Raw genomic sequence first — 16,311 nt, forward strand, 5'->3', positions numbered from 1 at the left:
TTGAGCATTACAGATGTCACAATCTTATTTTTTTTAAGCCAGAGATGACCATATTTGGACAAGAGGGTGGATCTAGGGAGGATATCCTGTCACTGCCCTAAAGCACAAGCAGCTTTATCATCTATTTTACGTTAAATAGGGCTACAAAAACAAGATTAGCAACTAGCAATTGAGACCATGAAATTATTAGGAAATCAAGTGAGAAGAGGGGTCACTTTCTCATTACTGGAGTCACCAAATCATCCAAAACTTATAACTTCACCAATGAAATATTAAACAAAAATTCTTAACTTCTCGCCGTGTGAGGCTTAGTTTCTTTCACAGCTCCATCAACTAAAAGGAATTTATTCATTTTTTGTTTGTTTGCTTGTTTTGTTTGTTGGATTATGTTTAATTAAAATCAGTGATACCATCTTTCTGTAGAATATTCATGCTCAAATTCACCTTGTTTGTCTGTGACTCAAGTCAACTTTATTCATACAACCAAATATCACAAATTTTCCCTCCGGGGGCTTCACAACCTGTGCTGCCTTTGACACCCTCTGTCCTCACACCTAAGCCATGACTCAGGTTTAAATCTTTCTGCAACGAACGTTCAGATTCTGACTGACAACATGACATGTCAGTCTGAAGAAAAGCTCTCTGCTGTGCACTTCAGCGTCATAACACAGCTTCTCTATCAAAGATTGGGCCAAAATATATCTGACAGGGAATAAATCTGAAAAAGCTCTTAGGTGTATTTGATGTTCGACACTTGAAACCACTCCAAAAACTGAGCACCTCACTGAGAGGGAAAAAAGAAAAGTCGTCTGTTCTTTCCTTCTTTTTAATACTGAAAACACCATGAGCTGCTATCTCGCTCATATCCGCTCTTTATAGTCGACCGACAGTTCATTCTCATTGATATCTGCCGTATATTTACTCTAAAGGTGTCTTTTTGGCTCACTCACATTAGTGTTTGAATAATTTTATGCATACTGGCAACACTGAGCCGGTCATACTTACGATTTTATGATCTGTGGTCAGTGGTGTAAACCTCACGACCATATGAGAAGGCTGGGATGTAGATGAACTGGTAAAATGAGAGTTTCACCTTCATCTTACCCTCACTCATGAAAAGATACCGAGATAATTTAATTCACACACTCTGGACAGCAACTCAGGCACAACCTGACAGGGACGGTCCACAGTTTCATATGAACTGCCAAAACCTCAACTGTGGTGAGTCTCATTCCAATAACTTCTCACTCTCCTGGAAAACTGTGTGCTGGAGATCATGATCAAATAAAGGCTACTGAACTACATCATCAGCAAAAAAGCAGAGATGCCAGAGGATGTCAAACAATCCTCGGCTCCATGTCGTGATTCTGTCTGTGAGAAAGTTTGACTTATTTTCAAGATTACAGACAAACTTTTGGTCATTCCAAGTGGCTCCAGCCTCACAACCTACTAAAATACACCTTTAGAGATGAAGCATTGAGCCCTCTTTCAAAATCCCAAGACTCCCTCCACTATCACCAGGAAATTGGCAAGTGGAGATGGTTACTGTATTAAATGACAGTCCCCTCATTCATTAAATATACTGCCTTTTACTGTATGATATAACCTTGCTATAATTAAGAAGCTTTGCAGGATGCATAGCAATGAGGTAATGCATCTATTTGTATTCTTGTCAGATTAATAATTGTAATATGATGATTAAGAAAAGATACCTTAGGAACAGCTAATAGATTAGGTTGCTTGGTAATAGTAATTTTGTTGAGAGAACTAAAGTTATCAATCTGTGTTTCCCACACATAGACTTTACTTAGACAGGCCGTCTAGGTATTTTAACAGCCTCTTAAGTATACTTGGCATCAAATCTGAGTATTTTTTTGCATCTCAGAGAACAACGGCATCAACAATAAGTTTATTAGGATCCTCATTAAGTAACTCCACTACATTAGCTAGTCTTCCTGGGGTACGATCAATTAACAAGTGGACAATCTCTCATGTATGTGGTAAGTTCTCTGGTGTTATATCCCTCCTGTATTGTGATTGTGATGTGACCTCTCCTATTTAATGAAGGCCTACTTATGCAGTTGTTTACTACAAACTTGTGAGGGCGCCTGCTTATTGTGATGTCATTCCGTACCACCATTGGTTTGAATAGTTTCATTGGTATCAATAGGCTACATAATTAAAAACAAGCTTCCTCCGCAATTGGCTCACCTGCAGTTGTGAAAATGGAATAAGGGGAGAAAACATTTCAAAACACAACATGTATTTTGGCGTGTGTACATAAAGATAGACCATTAAAAGCAACAATATGGTGGCAAACTTTGAAAAGCACCTCCATAACACACTGAGGTCCAACCATCAACAGCTCAACAACAGCGTCCTCCAGTCCCCTTCAAAACTGGGAACCTCTACCCTTGTCACCCATTCAGTAGTTACTGTGCCCAATCTCCACATGATATTGGAGAGGCACTTTGAGAAAGATAGCCCAACATCTCATCCACACCTGGTGCCACTCTGGAGATTTCTGACTACTTCAGTGACCCCCAGATGTCCTTGGATAACAAACACAAACTGTTGACGAGTTACCACCGCTCAGCATAGAATCTACATGCATTTACATGCACAGGTATATTACCAAACGCATAGAGCTTTGAATTAAAACCACATGAATGTAGTCTACAAATTCTGAAAAGCAATACTTGTTAATAGCATTTCCCAGCAGCACTTCACCCCCTTTAAACACACAAACTCTATCAGGAGACAATAAAGTTTATCAAGTGTAGCCTCTTTATTTTGTTTTGTACAAACCAGAGCTTTACAACCTGGATTGTTGCTATTCAAATAATGGCAAGTGGGCTATTAAAGCTTCAGGTTAATGATGGTGAGTAAATCTTCAGAGAATTTCAAGCCTTATTATTATAATCTATCTTTAAATATGATATTGTTTCCCTCCAGCTCAAGTAATGAGAATGGGAATGGGAATGGAAATGTCTGGAGGCGCATGGGTCTGAAACTTTTTTTGCTCTGAAATAACATCTTGTAAAGCTACAATGAAATTTCATTTTTCCATCTTATTTCATTACAGTACAGCCTGCAAGGAATCAAACCTGTAACCCTAACAGTGTTACTGAGATACAGAACACAATACCTTGTTGACCTCCAGGATTTCTCTCCTCTCCTCGGTGGCGGGGCGGCTCTGGGCAGCCGAGCGATCCTCATGTTTTGAGCTGTCATCCTCCACAAAGGGTATCAGTTGCTAGAAGGGACAGAAAACACAAAACCTGGATATATCATTTACTGTAAGCAAGACAAACCGTAAGACAATCTACTCCAAAATGCTGACATATTTAACTGATTTGGACTGCATTAAGTTTATCACTTACAGTCAATCGCCACTGTAAAAGTGTCATAGTTACTTTAGTGGCAATCAGTTCTGTTTTAACAGTAGTTCTAGAGCTAAATTCACTCCCTGCAGCATCTTTCTGTTTTTCCTCTGTTCTCTTACTCGGTCAATGCTCCAAATACATTTAAAGCACCATGCTGCATATTCATATTTCTCCTATATACCACCTGAGTGCAGTTATAGGTCAGAATTATGAAGGTATTGGTAGTGCATCCCTACTCAAGATACCCCTCTGCTGTCTGATAACCTTGTTCCCATGAAGTGGTGAAAATGGGGTTTCTGTGTAAGCCCTCGAACACAGACAGAGTCTCGCCCGTCTCTCTTCAACATACAGAGAGAGGGAGACAGAAAGCGAGCGGGAGATTAATTCATTTTTCAACGCTCCGTGTGCTTGACCTTGTCTGCTTGACACTACAGTGAGGCTGATGTGCAAGAGCCTTCAGGCGAAGCGGCGCTCCTGAGAGCCGACAGGGTCACCGCCTGCTGCTCTGCATCACACTGCCCCCTAGTGGTTACCACGGGGAGGACGAGGAGAACAGGGTGATGACTGCAGTCACACATCAAGTACTGTGAGAATGTTTTAAGAACACTATGTTCCTGGTACAACACACAGAAAGGTGATAATGCAGGGTTTGTAAAGCTGTTTAGGACAAAAACACTGCAAGCGCTTTTAAAGTAACTAATGCAAACATTTCCAGACTCTCAAAGCTTGAATCATCACTGTTAATTGGCAATGCATTTTGTAACTTTGCTTAATTTATCAGCTGTCATAATGATGGGATGATAGGATTGTTTCAAATATTCAAATATTTATGGTTTGCTATTCATTGCATTTCATTCTATAGTTAGATGCAAAATGGTGCTAGGATCCAAACTTCGCTTGATTGACTGACTTTCTGCATATCTAAAGAACATTTTTACCTCACAAAACAACAAACATTCATTTATATTCTATTTATTTAATCCTATTTTTCTAGAAACATCTAGGGGACCAACTGAGCCCAGGCCCAACTTTGGTCTCCCCTGGTATATATGAAATAGATGATTTTGTTTTATTTCTTTCGTCTTTATGGTCAAATAACTATTTATACATTAATGTAACATCCCTACGGCATAATTAATTATGCATTTCAGAGTTGATGTTATGCACACCTTATTTTGCAAAATGACCATGATAACAGGAAATAGGGAAAATAGCTTTAGGCCAGGAGGGTTAAAGTGCATACACTTACAAAAAGGGCATACATATTTATTAATAATATACTGGATACTTTTTAAAATCTTCTCTCAGGAAATATACATAGCATTAGTTACGCTGAGTTTCACACTCTCAGAAATCCACAATCGCAATCACAAACACATTACACACCTTTTAATGAGTTTTAAATAAAGCTGCAAAGATAATCTGCAGTAGTTTATTACACTGGAAGCAAGGAGTTCCTGTTTCAAGAAAAAGGTTTCCTTTCCAAAACAAAAACTGTCATACCAGACAAGATCACAAACACAGATAAAGTAGGAGACTCTCAGAACGACGAGGAGCCAACAAAAACTGCCATTCGGTGGGAAAACACACCTTGGTCCAATCATGACTTGGCACGATGCTAATCTAAATCATGCAAAGTTCTGGACGTTATTCTGCATGACTGTACTGTTTGACCCGAGGTTGTGCAGCTGCAGCGGAGGCCGTGCGGATGCTAGACAATGATTGGAGTAAGCTGCCCCGTCTGGAAACAATGACCGACTGGTGTTGGAGAACAGCTGGAGTCGGCCATCGTTAAGACAGACATGAAAGAAGGCAGACGGGGAGAAAAGGAGACCAGCAGAAGAAGAGAGGAGAGAAGACGTGGAGACGACGGGCAACATGTCAGCTAGTCAAAGAGAAAAAAGTGAGGGTTGACGAGGTCAGAAAGAAAAGCGAGAACCAATTCAGAAAAAAATAAGAGAGACAAAGAGAGGGGGAAAAAGAGTGACAGAAAGATGAAAAAATCTGGATAACTTTCTTCGCTCCTGTCAGTTTCCAGGCCGAGCTCCACGCCAAACTGTAAACTCCGACTTTTGGAGGGAGAAAAGACGGCAAGGACATGTGCAGGATATTATATCAGACAAACTATGAGCATGTCTCTGGCTCGGGAAAACTTTGGGTAGGAAAAGAGGAAAGTTTTTTCATCAGATAATTTCAGGCCGAAGCCAATGACATATCGAATTTTAAAGGTAGTGGGCAGATTTTGGCAGCTTCTGGGGGGAAAATGAAATGTGCTGAGTAGGGTGGGAAAGATGGATGGAGAGCGCATTATGTGTGTGAGTGTGTGTGTGTGTGTGTGTGTGTGTGTGCGTGCGTGTGTGTGTGTGTGTGCGCAAGTGTAGCCATGCAGTGTGAGTCATAACCCCTGCCTCTTCCACAGAAAGATGGATGTGGTTTCCTGCCTGACAGAGAAGAATGGGCTAATGAAGTTCTCCAGGTTACCTCGCTGAGACAAAAGGGAAAAAGGTTGGAAAAGACAAACCGAAAAAAAATAACAATATAATAACAAAATAGCAGGGCGAACGTGTAAGGCGAGAGGGAAATGAAATAGCTGTTCAGTGCAGGAAATGACAAGAGGGAGAGGAAGACTTGCACAACAGGGGTAGAGGAAAAGCAGACGAGGGAATCTGGAGAGAGAGCGAGTGAAACAAAGCCAGCATGAACAAATAGAGAGGAGAAGAAGGGAAAAAAAAGGTGAAAAAAGGGGGAGACGAGGGAGAGAAAAGAGACACAGAAAGAAGGAGAGAGTTTGAGGAAAAAAGCTGCAACAAATGACAGCTGGATGGGAAAAGAGCAAAGCGCTGACGTGTGCATTTGTTCCAGCTGTTCATTAAATGGGTCTGTTGCTAATTAGGCTGCGATGAGGTCACGCTGCCCGAGTCATTGATTCCACTTCCTGTTTCGGGCATCCAATAGTGAGCGGCTGTCAGGCCTGCACCTGAATTCTCCGAGATGATAAATGGCATGCGTGCAGGGGCCAAAATCAACAACCCTCAGCCCCAGACAAACATGGTGAGCTGAGCTATTGGCTGGTCAGCACTGGACCGGGTCTCAGCCTGGAGGGGAGAACGAATAAACATTCAAATAAGGTGGAAATAAGAGGGAGAAAAATTGCGAGCTGGCGGTATGACTCAATGAGGGTTTACGGCATTACGGCGACGGAAAAATGTCAACGCAAGCCCCTCATAGACTTTGATTTAAGGGCGGAACTGCAGACGAGGGTAATTTTGAACAACCAGCGGATGGATCATTCGAAAATGCTTTATCGCGACTGTATTATTCAATGCGGAAAATGTACACGGTGGCAGCCATCACAAATTTGTTCCAATTTAAGACTGGTCTCCTCCCACATCCTCCTTTATCCTCAGCAGGAGTCTGGTGAGAGAGATTAGCTCCGAGCCAATCTGAAGAAATTGGGAAGGGACTGCCGCAGTCATAAATCCAATCAAACAGTGGTGGATAGCCTAGCTGTAGCCCTGCGTGGAGCCTCGAACACTGCATGCCCATTGTGCGTGTGTGTGTGTGTATGTGTGTTAAAAAAACAATCCCTTTGTGTGTGACATGCTTTAGTACACCACATGCATGTCTATTTAGAGTTAGGGACACAGTTGTGCACATGCTCGTGTATTTGTGTGTGTGTGTGTGTGCCAGCAAGCAGGGATGGAGTGTGTCTGAGCTGAAGTGTTGTTGTTCCTGAAGGTGGATGGTGACCGTAACCAGCAGTAAAGAGACTCTGGAGACTCACCTGAAGCGACCAATGAATCTGCTGCGAGCGGAGAAAAGACAGACCTAGAGGGAGTAAGTGAGATAAGAGTCCCCCGGGGGTAAGGATGTGTGTGTTTGTGTGTGCGGCTGTGTGTGCATGAACACGGCGGTGTGGCAGTGACAATGGCCTACTTCCTTTAAACTAACAGCTTCCTAATTTAGCAGGCGATTTGTGCGGAGAGCCGAGCTATATGAGGCAGCGGCTGAGCGCATGAGAGAGAAAAAAAATCAATCAATCAATCAATCTACGTCAAATTAAAAATGGAGTTCCACTGCAACATCACGGTGGTTACAACCGCATCATGTAAGACCGAACTGCAGAGATAGCCGTACAGGGACTTGACTTAAGGTTATGTGAGAATGTAACCGTATATAAATATTACCAGAGGACATGTCCTCTTATTTTAAAATGAAGTCAATCTCGTTAATGTGAAGCACCCACTGTACAACAATGTTCTCTGTACGCTTGTGATTGTTTTCACTGAGCCTCTCAGGTTTATCTTTTATTAGTTAATGCCGTCTGCTCTTGTTTTGTTTCTGTTTTCTATTTTTCCGCTAAACTGTCAACAAGACATGTTGTAGAAGAGCATGTATACTGTTTTAATAAAGACTAAATAAAGCAAATACAGTAACATCAAATGTGTGGAGTCAACCTAGTTGCCCGAATAAATTGTTGGCAGTTAACTTTTCTGAAAACCACAAATATGTTCACATTCCTACATGTCATAACGACATTTTTACAATACCTGTCATATCATTTTATTTGCGAAAAACAATCAAAATATTTTAAATAAGTAATCACAAATCATAAGGTCCCCCTGCATATATAAACGATACATAAACAGTGCTAACCTTGACTCCATGTTGTTTTCAGGCTTGGAATCTGTAACACTCGCAAACATTGGATGTAACTTGTTTTTCATGGAGGATACAGTGTGCAAGCAATGTCTTCAGATATGGTAACAGGCTACGGCAATTCAAAATAAACCATCAAACCTAAATAGGCCTGTAAATCAGCGAGCTAGACAGCTTTTTGTAGTCAAGATTATCTCAATAATGATAATTCCCCACAATCGCCAAACTTGTGTTTTCTATCTCGATCGGCGATAGAATCACTTCATATTTTTAAGGAGACTTCAGGTCTTCCCTGGTCGCATTTAAAGTAAGCAACGCAGATACCGTAAGCCAAAATGTGATCTTCTTCAACCCTAACTCAGAAGTCTTTGGGCGTAAATCTAACCAGATTGTAAGCATGGAGACCCAAAGAAAAGCAGCAACATAAAGAAATGTTAAATTCAACATATCCACAGCTTGCAAAAACGTACACTGCCAATATTTAGTCTGGCAATTAGGTTAGGGGAGTGAAATATGTCAGAGAAAGAGTATAGAACAAGATAATAAGACTCTAATAAGACTCTTCAGGTATTATTCACTGGCTAATAAGAACATGTGAGACATTTACACTATAGTCTAAAAAGCTGTTATTATAAGCACAAATTACTGCATAAATAAGAGTAATGATCTTTCCAGTAAAGAGTTCTACTGAACATGTATGAATGTCTTTGGTGTCATATGACTCAATATTTATACTGCAATTCACTTTTACATGCTACGCTGTACTGGTGGTTAAGTATCTGAGTGAGGGTCGATATGACCGTCACTCAAGCTCATTGATCTTAATCTGTATGAATGCTTGGAGGGGATGTGAGCACCCTCTGTGTGTCTACAGGTATCAGTCACTTATATGTAACACTTATAGTGTTTTTAGGACCTTTTCAAGATTATTTAACCACATTTAAGACAGATTTTTGGACAAATCATCTTGTTCTTACTCAAGCATTGCAGGTGTGTACAAAGGTAAGCAGTATTTACAGTATGTGGTCCTGTGCAGAGGCAGATTTTATGTAGGAATACGGTTATTCGACTGAGTTAGGGTGATTTACATTTTGCCAGGAGGTAACTGCAAGTATAAAGTAGATTCAGTGGCAGGTTTAAAGATTTGTAATATCAGAATTGTGGACTGTCGCGATGGATAAATGAATTTAGATGTAATGTTGTGGCAAAAAAGACCGCACAAATTCAAGATATCTTAAGACTATTTAGTAACTTTTAAGTCCTAATGTTTCTGTTGAACCTTAAATTTAAGATATTTCATAACGTTAAACGGACCTGCAGACAATTTGAGATTGGGAAACTCTTCCTGGGTGAGGTTTATATCATATAAATATGCTGCCAGGGCCATTTTAACTAATTAGATTGTACTGTACCTGTCTGATAAAGGTGTAAAGGGCAGCAACACACTTGCAGTGTCTGACGCACATCAAAACACTTTCTATGAAAGGCCTCTGACAGCAACCAGCTGTTCTGTTTGAAAATCACCATGATACGCCACTGTCCTTTTTTCCAACATTTACTTGTAGCAATTTCATCACAGTCATTCCTCGATTAGCATGATCCAGTTAATATACCCTGACAACTACTTCTGTCCGTATGACATGTTCAGTGTGCGCTACAGCAACAGCGCTCCAAAAGTTTGAGTCATAATTAACTGCACTCACACATACGCTACCCGTCATATTAGTATGAGAAAATCAAATCTTGTCAGTGCCACTGTGTTTCACCTCTGGAGGTATGGGGTCCATCCCGGCGCAGTTTTCGTTGCATTTGTCGTAGACGAGGCGCAGCTTGCGGAACAGCACAGAAAGCATCCGTAGGTGCTCCTGGAGTTTTCCCAGCCGGTCCTGGTGGGTGTTCGGGTGGTAGGTGACTCCATTCGGCAGCTGAGAAGCACCAAAGAGGAAATATTGTGTTAAGCAGAGAGGAAGCCTACAGTTTTGCTAGAGCTGATAAAAAGCAACAGCCATTGATCCCAAGTGACTGCTGAAAGCACTTAAAAACCTTCTGCTGTCCTACCCAACCACTAATTTTCATTTATTTACACTGATTACAAGTGATAATTTCCCTTCTAATTACTTACCACTTACAAGGAACTTTTAACTTGTTATGACATATGGCTCATACAGCCAATAAAAACCTAATTAATACATGTCAAATGCAACAAATTGTTACATACTCCTCCCTTTCACATATTCATGTCTTCATGCAACAACTTGAAAATAGTCAAATTACAGTTTAAACTACCAAGTACAATCTCAGCGCCATCAAAGGTGAACTGCTTCAACTGCTGCACTCTGAAACATTCTCATACTGAGGCGGCAACACAGGCGTTTTAACTACAATGGGTGTGAAGAGTAACAAGACAAGTTATTTTTTTGAGAAGATCGACGAGCCTCTGGGGGCAACGCTGTCTGATTATAAACATCCTACATAACATGAAACAAGCATGCCTTCAGGGCAAGCAAAGTGAAGGGAGAGACACAGAGAAACAGGGCAGAGACAGACAGACAGCCAGAGGAGGGGAGGGAAGAGAAGATAAATGGAGAATTTTTATGAGTATGAAGACAGCCTGTGATCCAAAAACAAGTCACAACAATGCTGTTTGTGCATTCTGTGGCTGAGGCGTGCTTGTTTGGCCCGTCTCTAACTGTGATTTTAACAAGGTGTGGGAGGAGTGTCTCGGTGGAGCGGGCAGACATCCATGATAAACTCATGCCGACCTCGTCTTCAGGACTCTGTCGGGGCTGAACTACATGTGAACTGTAATATGTCGACTGCTGATATCTTAAAATCTAAAATCTAAATATCTAAAATCTAAAATAATATCCTAAATTAAAATTCTTTACAAATCATCAACAGCATGTGAATAAATAAATATAGTATAAGTATTGTTTTGCAGAGATTTCTACAGAAGTTAGCATGCTAAGTAAACAGCTAGCCACAGCCCGTCCTGCTGCATCCAGTATGCCCGCATTTGGCGCCTGGCATCCTCAGGGCTGACCTCACCACCCAACCTCCCTCTTACCACTCTCCTGCTTCACATTACTCCTGTGCCCCCCCCCCCCCCCCCCCCCCCCCCCCCCGAACCCCACAGGTCTTTGTGGTTCCCAGAAGTCAGTACTGTACTATTCTGTGTTGTCAAACAGAAAATATAGTACAGTGCTGTACCAGGCAGAGTCAGCTTAGGACCACTCGCAGCACAGCTAACTGAGCTAACTAGCTAAAGGCAGCTACAATAAGGAGCCGCGTTCCTCTGGCAAAAAGGTTCAGCTGGTGACCAGTTCCTACATAATACACTAGCCTAACCATTACAGTCATGCAGCTTGTTGCATTAGTGTCCCATGTAAACATTAGAGACAAACAGTATCTACAGTATCAGTAAGAAAATAATAATATTATTTCAGACAGCATATCGTGGATGATGCAGTCACAGAGCAAAAAGATAAGTCACACGAACTACAAATGTGAAATCAAATGTTACTCTGTCCCTGATCGTTGCTCTTTATCTGAAATAGCTCCTTCTACATTCTGACATCAAAGAGAGAAAGCAGTGCCCCTTCAACACAGACAAATCACTGGAAACCCAGACAGCAAAACTTGTAGCTTAACTAGTGTCGCATTTCTTACCCTAAACCCTTCAACACACTTGTCATGTAATATCATTGTCAGGAAACATGCATTATTCATCATTAAATCCTCTTGTTTTCATCAGTAGGCGGATGAAAGACATTACTATTCTGCTATAAAACTTCAACACACTACTGTTCAACCCTTATTCCTAACATCAAGTGTTCCTTTGTTAGATTTGTTAAAACACAAAAATACTAAAGTCCTGTTTTTAGGAATATTTATGAAGAGTATCTAAATTGTCTCCTTCATGCTGAGAAAATTAGACCTGCTTTTGTACTTTAAGTGCCTTAAACTGGCCATAGATTTGTTCAAATGTATCATCATAAAGTAAATGATTATTGAAAAAAATTGATGGCTATGCTTTATTGTTTCCATTAAAGACAACATAAACGCATAAAGTCACGTTTTGTACCGTGTTATTGCATCATCAACAATAATACCACTGGGGAACACTCAGGGGGGATGTTTTCTGTTTCAAGTGATTTGTGTGCAAAAGACCAAACTTGTATTTTTAACATTACCCACAATTTTGAGCTCTTTGCACTTGCAAATTCCCTTTGAATTTCAATACAAGGCCTGATCTTTAAACTCTTTGCAGCCCAGAAGTCCCTCTGATTTGTTTTTACTTTTAAGCTAAACTGAGCCGAAGTTAAAAAAAAAAAAAGGTTGATAAAAGCTTTTAGCTGGATGCACTGATGCCTCGGCTTTGGAACAACCTTCTATCTGCTCGCGCTGTCTGTTTTTATAACCTACACCAAAACACATTTTTAAATGGGTTGCCTTCCTGAGTGACAGCTGTTTTGTAGTTTGCATAATGGTGGTCTGTCATGTAACCGGTTCATGAAACCGATTATATCTATTTTAGTACCTTCTTTCATATTTGTGTATTTATTCTATTATGTTCTGTTGCTTTATCTTTTGTATAGATCTGTTAAACGACAGTGTGTTTTCACTCCTCTGATGCTGTCGTTCTTATGGTATCAAGTGTCACATTAGTGTGCAAAAAATGTGAACAATCATAGGAAAGGAAAACAGGAAGCTGAAGGGTGTGTATACCGAGATTTGACAGGAGTGAGGGCAGCGGGACAGTTAGACAGACCTGCATGTTCCTGAGGAGCTGGAAGATCTCCATAGTCCTGAGGACAATGTCCTGAACCGTCTCCTGGCCAATGCGACACAGCGAGGCCGTGTTGACATCCCGGGCTGCCTGGGCTTGCTGCTGCTGCTGCTGCTGCTGCTGCTGCTGCTGAGGCGGCGGAGGCTGGCCACCAAAAGGTGACACCAGTGGAGGGGTTGTCATGGAGACAGCAGGTGGAGATGCTGGTGAAGGAGGTCTGGGTCCAGTTGAGGTTACCTGTCAGGTTTTCCACACCAGCAGACGCCTTACATGCCTTCAGGGAGAGTAAAATGTAGAGTAAACCCAAGATGAGGAGAAGGAAAGAAGTTAGTTAGTTTGTTAGTTAGTTGAGGTCAATGCATTTCTTCTCAGGTGAACGTCTAATATGACAATCACATTATTGTATAAGGATACCTACACTGTATTAAGCTTGTATAATCACTCAGCCACAGTAATAGCTTATTGTTAGTAAAGGACAAGACGATGTATACACACAGGAAACACAGCTGTCACATATCAACTAAAACTAAACGCTCTCGAGCTAAAACAGAAACAGTCTCTGAGCTAACGTCGCAGCCTTTAATATAAGTTGTACACAAGGTCTTCAGGAAGTAGTCAAACGTGCCTTTACATCAGCAGAAGTCTGTTAGAGACTGTCCTGGACTTTTATTGCCACACCCAAACACAATGAGCCTGATAACGGTTTAATTTGCTAACATGTGGAGTGGTTGTCACCTGAAGCTAAGTGGACAGTCACACACCACACGACACCACAGCTTCCCCTCGGTTCATTTGATTCCTTTTGTGCTGTTTAATTACTCCGAACATCTCCGTGAGTGTTCATATTTACGTAATAGCACGTTAGACGAGGTGTAATGTTACCTGTGTGGTGATAATTTATCTGTTTTGTTGACATGTCAAGTTTCCTGCTCTGCTCCGTGGATCTCAGCTGCCGCAACTATCGCGAGAGTTCGTCTGACACCGCTACTGTAAATGTTGAAGTAGAGGCGCCACTTGAAAATGTTACTTTCAACTGATTTAATGTGAGTTTTGCGGTGGTAACACAGTGTCAACGACGTTAAATTATATGAATTCGCATTAAATATGATCCATAGTTATGTTTTATTTCGACACCCTTCCTCTAAATGTGTCGAAATTAATGGTAATATTACGGTAAGGCAAGGCGCACCGCCAACTGACTCATGTTCCTTGTGGTAACATCGCCCCATGGTGGTCCACTCTTACATAACAGCTAAGTCACACACACCAGGCTTCATCAGCCCCCAGGCCAATTTACGACACATGATTGCTTCCCATGGGTCATTATAACTTTTTTAGTCAGCATAATTTAAATTCATCCTATAAATGTCTATGCTGTCTACTCTGTGTTAAATTAAATCCGTCAATGCACCCAGCCATCCATTACACACACTGTACAGCTGTGCTTGGATTATTTTTGTGAGCCATCAGAATTTAAATTAATATGAAATACAAGAGGTGTCAGAAATAGAAAGAGGGCTATACAAAGCTGCGTCTTCAGTATGTGTTCTGCCATGCAGCAGAATTACTCCTCTGACTTACAGAGCCTGGAAATAAGAGCTTTATTGAAAGAGAGAATGGCTTTGCCTTCAGGCTTGAGTGGGGCTGAAAAAGTAGATTAGGATGCCTATTACTTAATTTACATTATCCATTCAGATTTTGGGTTACAGGCTGGATTTCAATTTCCTTTTATCTGGAACACATTCTATGTAATAATAACCTGAAGTCATTTTTTATTTTATTTGATTTTTGATTTTTCTCTTTCTCTAAAAAAAACAAAAAAACATCCTATATCTGCATCATGCAACACTGATATGAAAAACACTGTGTCAAGTTCACTTGACTGCCCACAACTTCTTAATTGCAGACAGAGTGCTGGTTAGTGTGCCAGGATGAATGAGCGTTACTCTTACAATCCCCATCTGCCATACCGCCAGAATAACTGAGGCATGCTATTTGGAAAATGAGTTTCTCTATAATCATCCAGCCTGCCTTCTTGGTGTGTTTAATTGGGACGAGGGGAAAGTGATAGTGAGAGGGTGGAAGCAGGTAGTGAGGTGAATATACTTCCACTGCTCTGTTGCTGAATTATACATTTAACACTGCAAGACAGAATTTTTAATGTAATCAAATCTCATTGAGACAAAATATTCCCTCAAATTTAAAAGATCTTAAAGGGCAACTCCACCACTTTTACACATTAAAGTGTGTTTACAGGTCTCCGTTAGTACTACTGCCAATGTGAATAAGGGTGGTTTAAAGCCTTTTGTGTCTCCAGAGGAAGCTGAATGTAATCTGATAAATTGAGTCTAGTGATGCCACTCTGGTGCTAAGTTGCATTGTGGGTAATGAAGGCTGCAGGTTTTAAAAAGGAAGAAGAATGTGTGGAATAAAAATTGCGATATCTCTGGTTCAGCTTTCTCAATTTTGATCATTTGTTCTAAAGTGTCCATAAAGAGTCCTCCAAAACCTGTTGCCTACATTACCCACAATGCAGCTCAGTGTGACATCACTGGAGGCAATTTATCAGGTTGCGTGCAGCTTCCTCTGGAGCCACACCAATTCTTTATAGACTTCTAATTTATCACATCTGCAAAAGTACTTTCCAAGATCTGTATACACACTTTAATGTGTAAAATTGGGGGAGTTACCCTTTAATTTATCAAAAGGTGAAGGCGTCACAAATCTCAAAGTTTATTATTTTCAGTTTTCCCTACTTAATGTGGTTGCCATAGTGACAAACCTTACTGCATAGCGCGAGAAGATTAAAATAAAACATTGAAAAAATGGGCAGTGCAGTATTTAATTACCTGTGTGTGCCTCGTGCATGTAACTGTGGAGACAGATTACCTTAAATCCGATGACAGGCACATAGTACTGCATCATCACATCAATGATGGAGTGGCTTGAACCTTGAACGTGAGAGGGCGAGATGGATAGAGAAAGAGAGGCGGAGAAGAAAAACAGTTGCAGAGGCAGCAGAAGGTGATGAAAACGTGAAGAAGAGGTAGACTGAAGATCCCTTGTCAGGAAACACAAACCGTGTAATAATTATTAGCTGAGAGGGTATCAGGACTAAAACGGATTATCTAGCCACCTAGTGCATTACTCATGCTTTAATTAAATATGCACTGATCTGGTCCTTCGAGGGCTAAGTTCAGACGGGGAGAGGAGGGAGTACAATGGTCTGCTCTGAAGGCAGAAGCATGTAAAGTCCACTCGACTGCTGATGGCAAACTTCACATAGTCTCTGGACCCAAGGGGGAGATTAGCATAGCTGAAGGTATACTGATTGGGTTGGAAGGTGAGTATATGGGTACATTTCTACAAAATGTTGCTTTAAAAAGGTGGACTATGCACTTTTGGGGAAGAACTGGACTGATTTTAATTACCTAATCAACTGAATAAACAAACTGACTTTAAAGGATGACACAATTT

General features: G+C 40.9%; 1 protein-coding gene across 1 annotated transcript in view; it reads right to left on the reverse strand.

Moving 5' to 3' along the window:
- The window catches only part of med30 (mediator complex subunit 30), a 38,883-nt gene extending 25,068 nt beyond the window's left edge, over positions 1-13,815 (reverse strand). Inside the window, exons 1-4 of the mRNA XM_030410673.1 lie at positions 13,717-13,815; positions 12,817-13,108; positions 9,812-9,970; positions 3,149-3,256 (exon numbers count right to left, since the gene is read on the reverse strand). Coding sequence (XP_030266533.1) covers positions 3,149-3,256; positions 9,812-9,970; positions 12,817-13,017 — 468 coding nt within the window. The 5' untranslated portion in view covers positions 13,018-13,108; positions 13,717-13,815. The remainder of the gene's footprint in view (positions 1-3,148; positions 3,257-9,811; positions 9,971-12,816; positions 13,109-13,716) is intronic.
- Between the last annotated feature and the right edge of the window lie 2,496 nt (positions 13,816-16,311).

Source organism: Sparus aurata, chromosome 3, assembly GCF_900880675.1.
Source record: "Sparus aurata chromosome 3, fSpaAur1.1, whole genome shotgun sequence".
Lineage (NCBI taxonomy): Eukaryota > Metazoa > Chordata > Actinopteri > Spariformes > Sparidae > Sparus > Sparus aurata.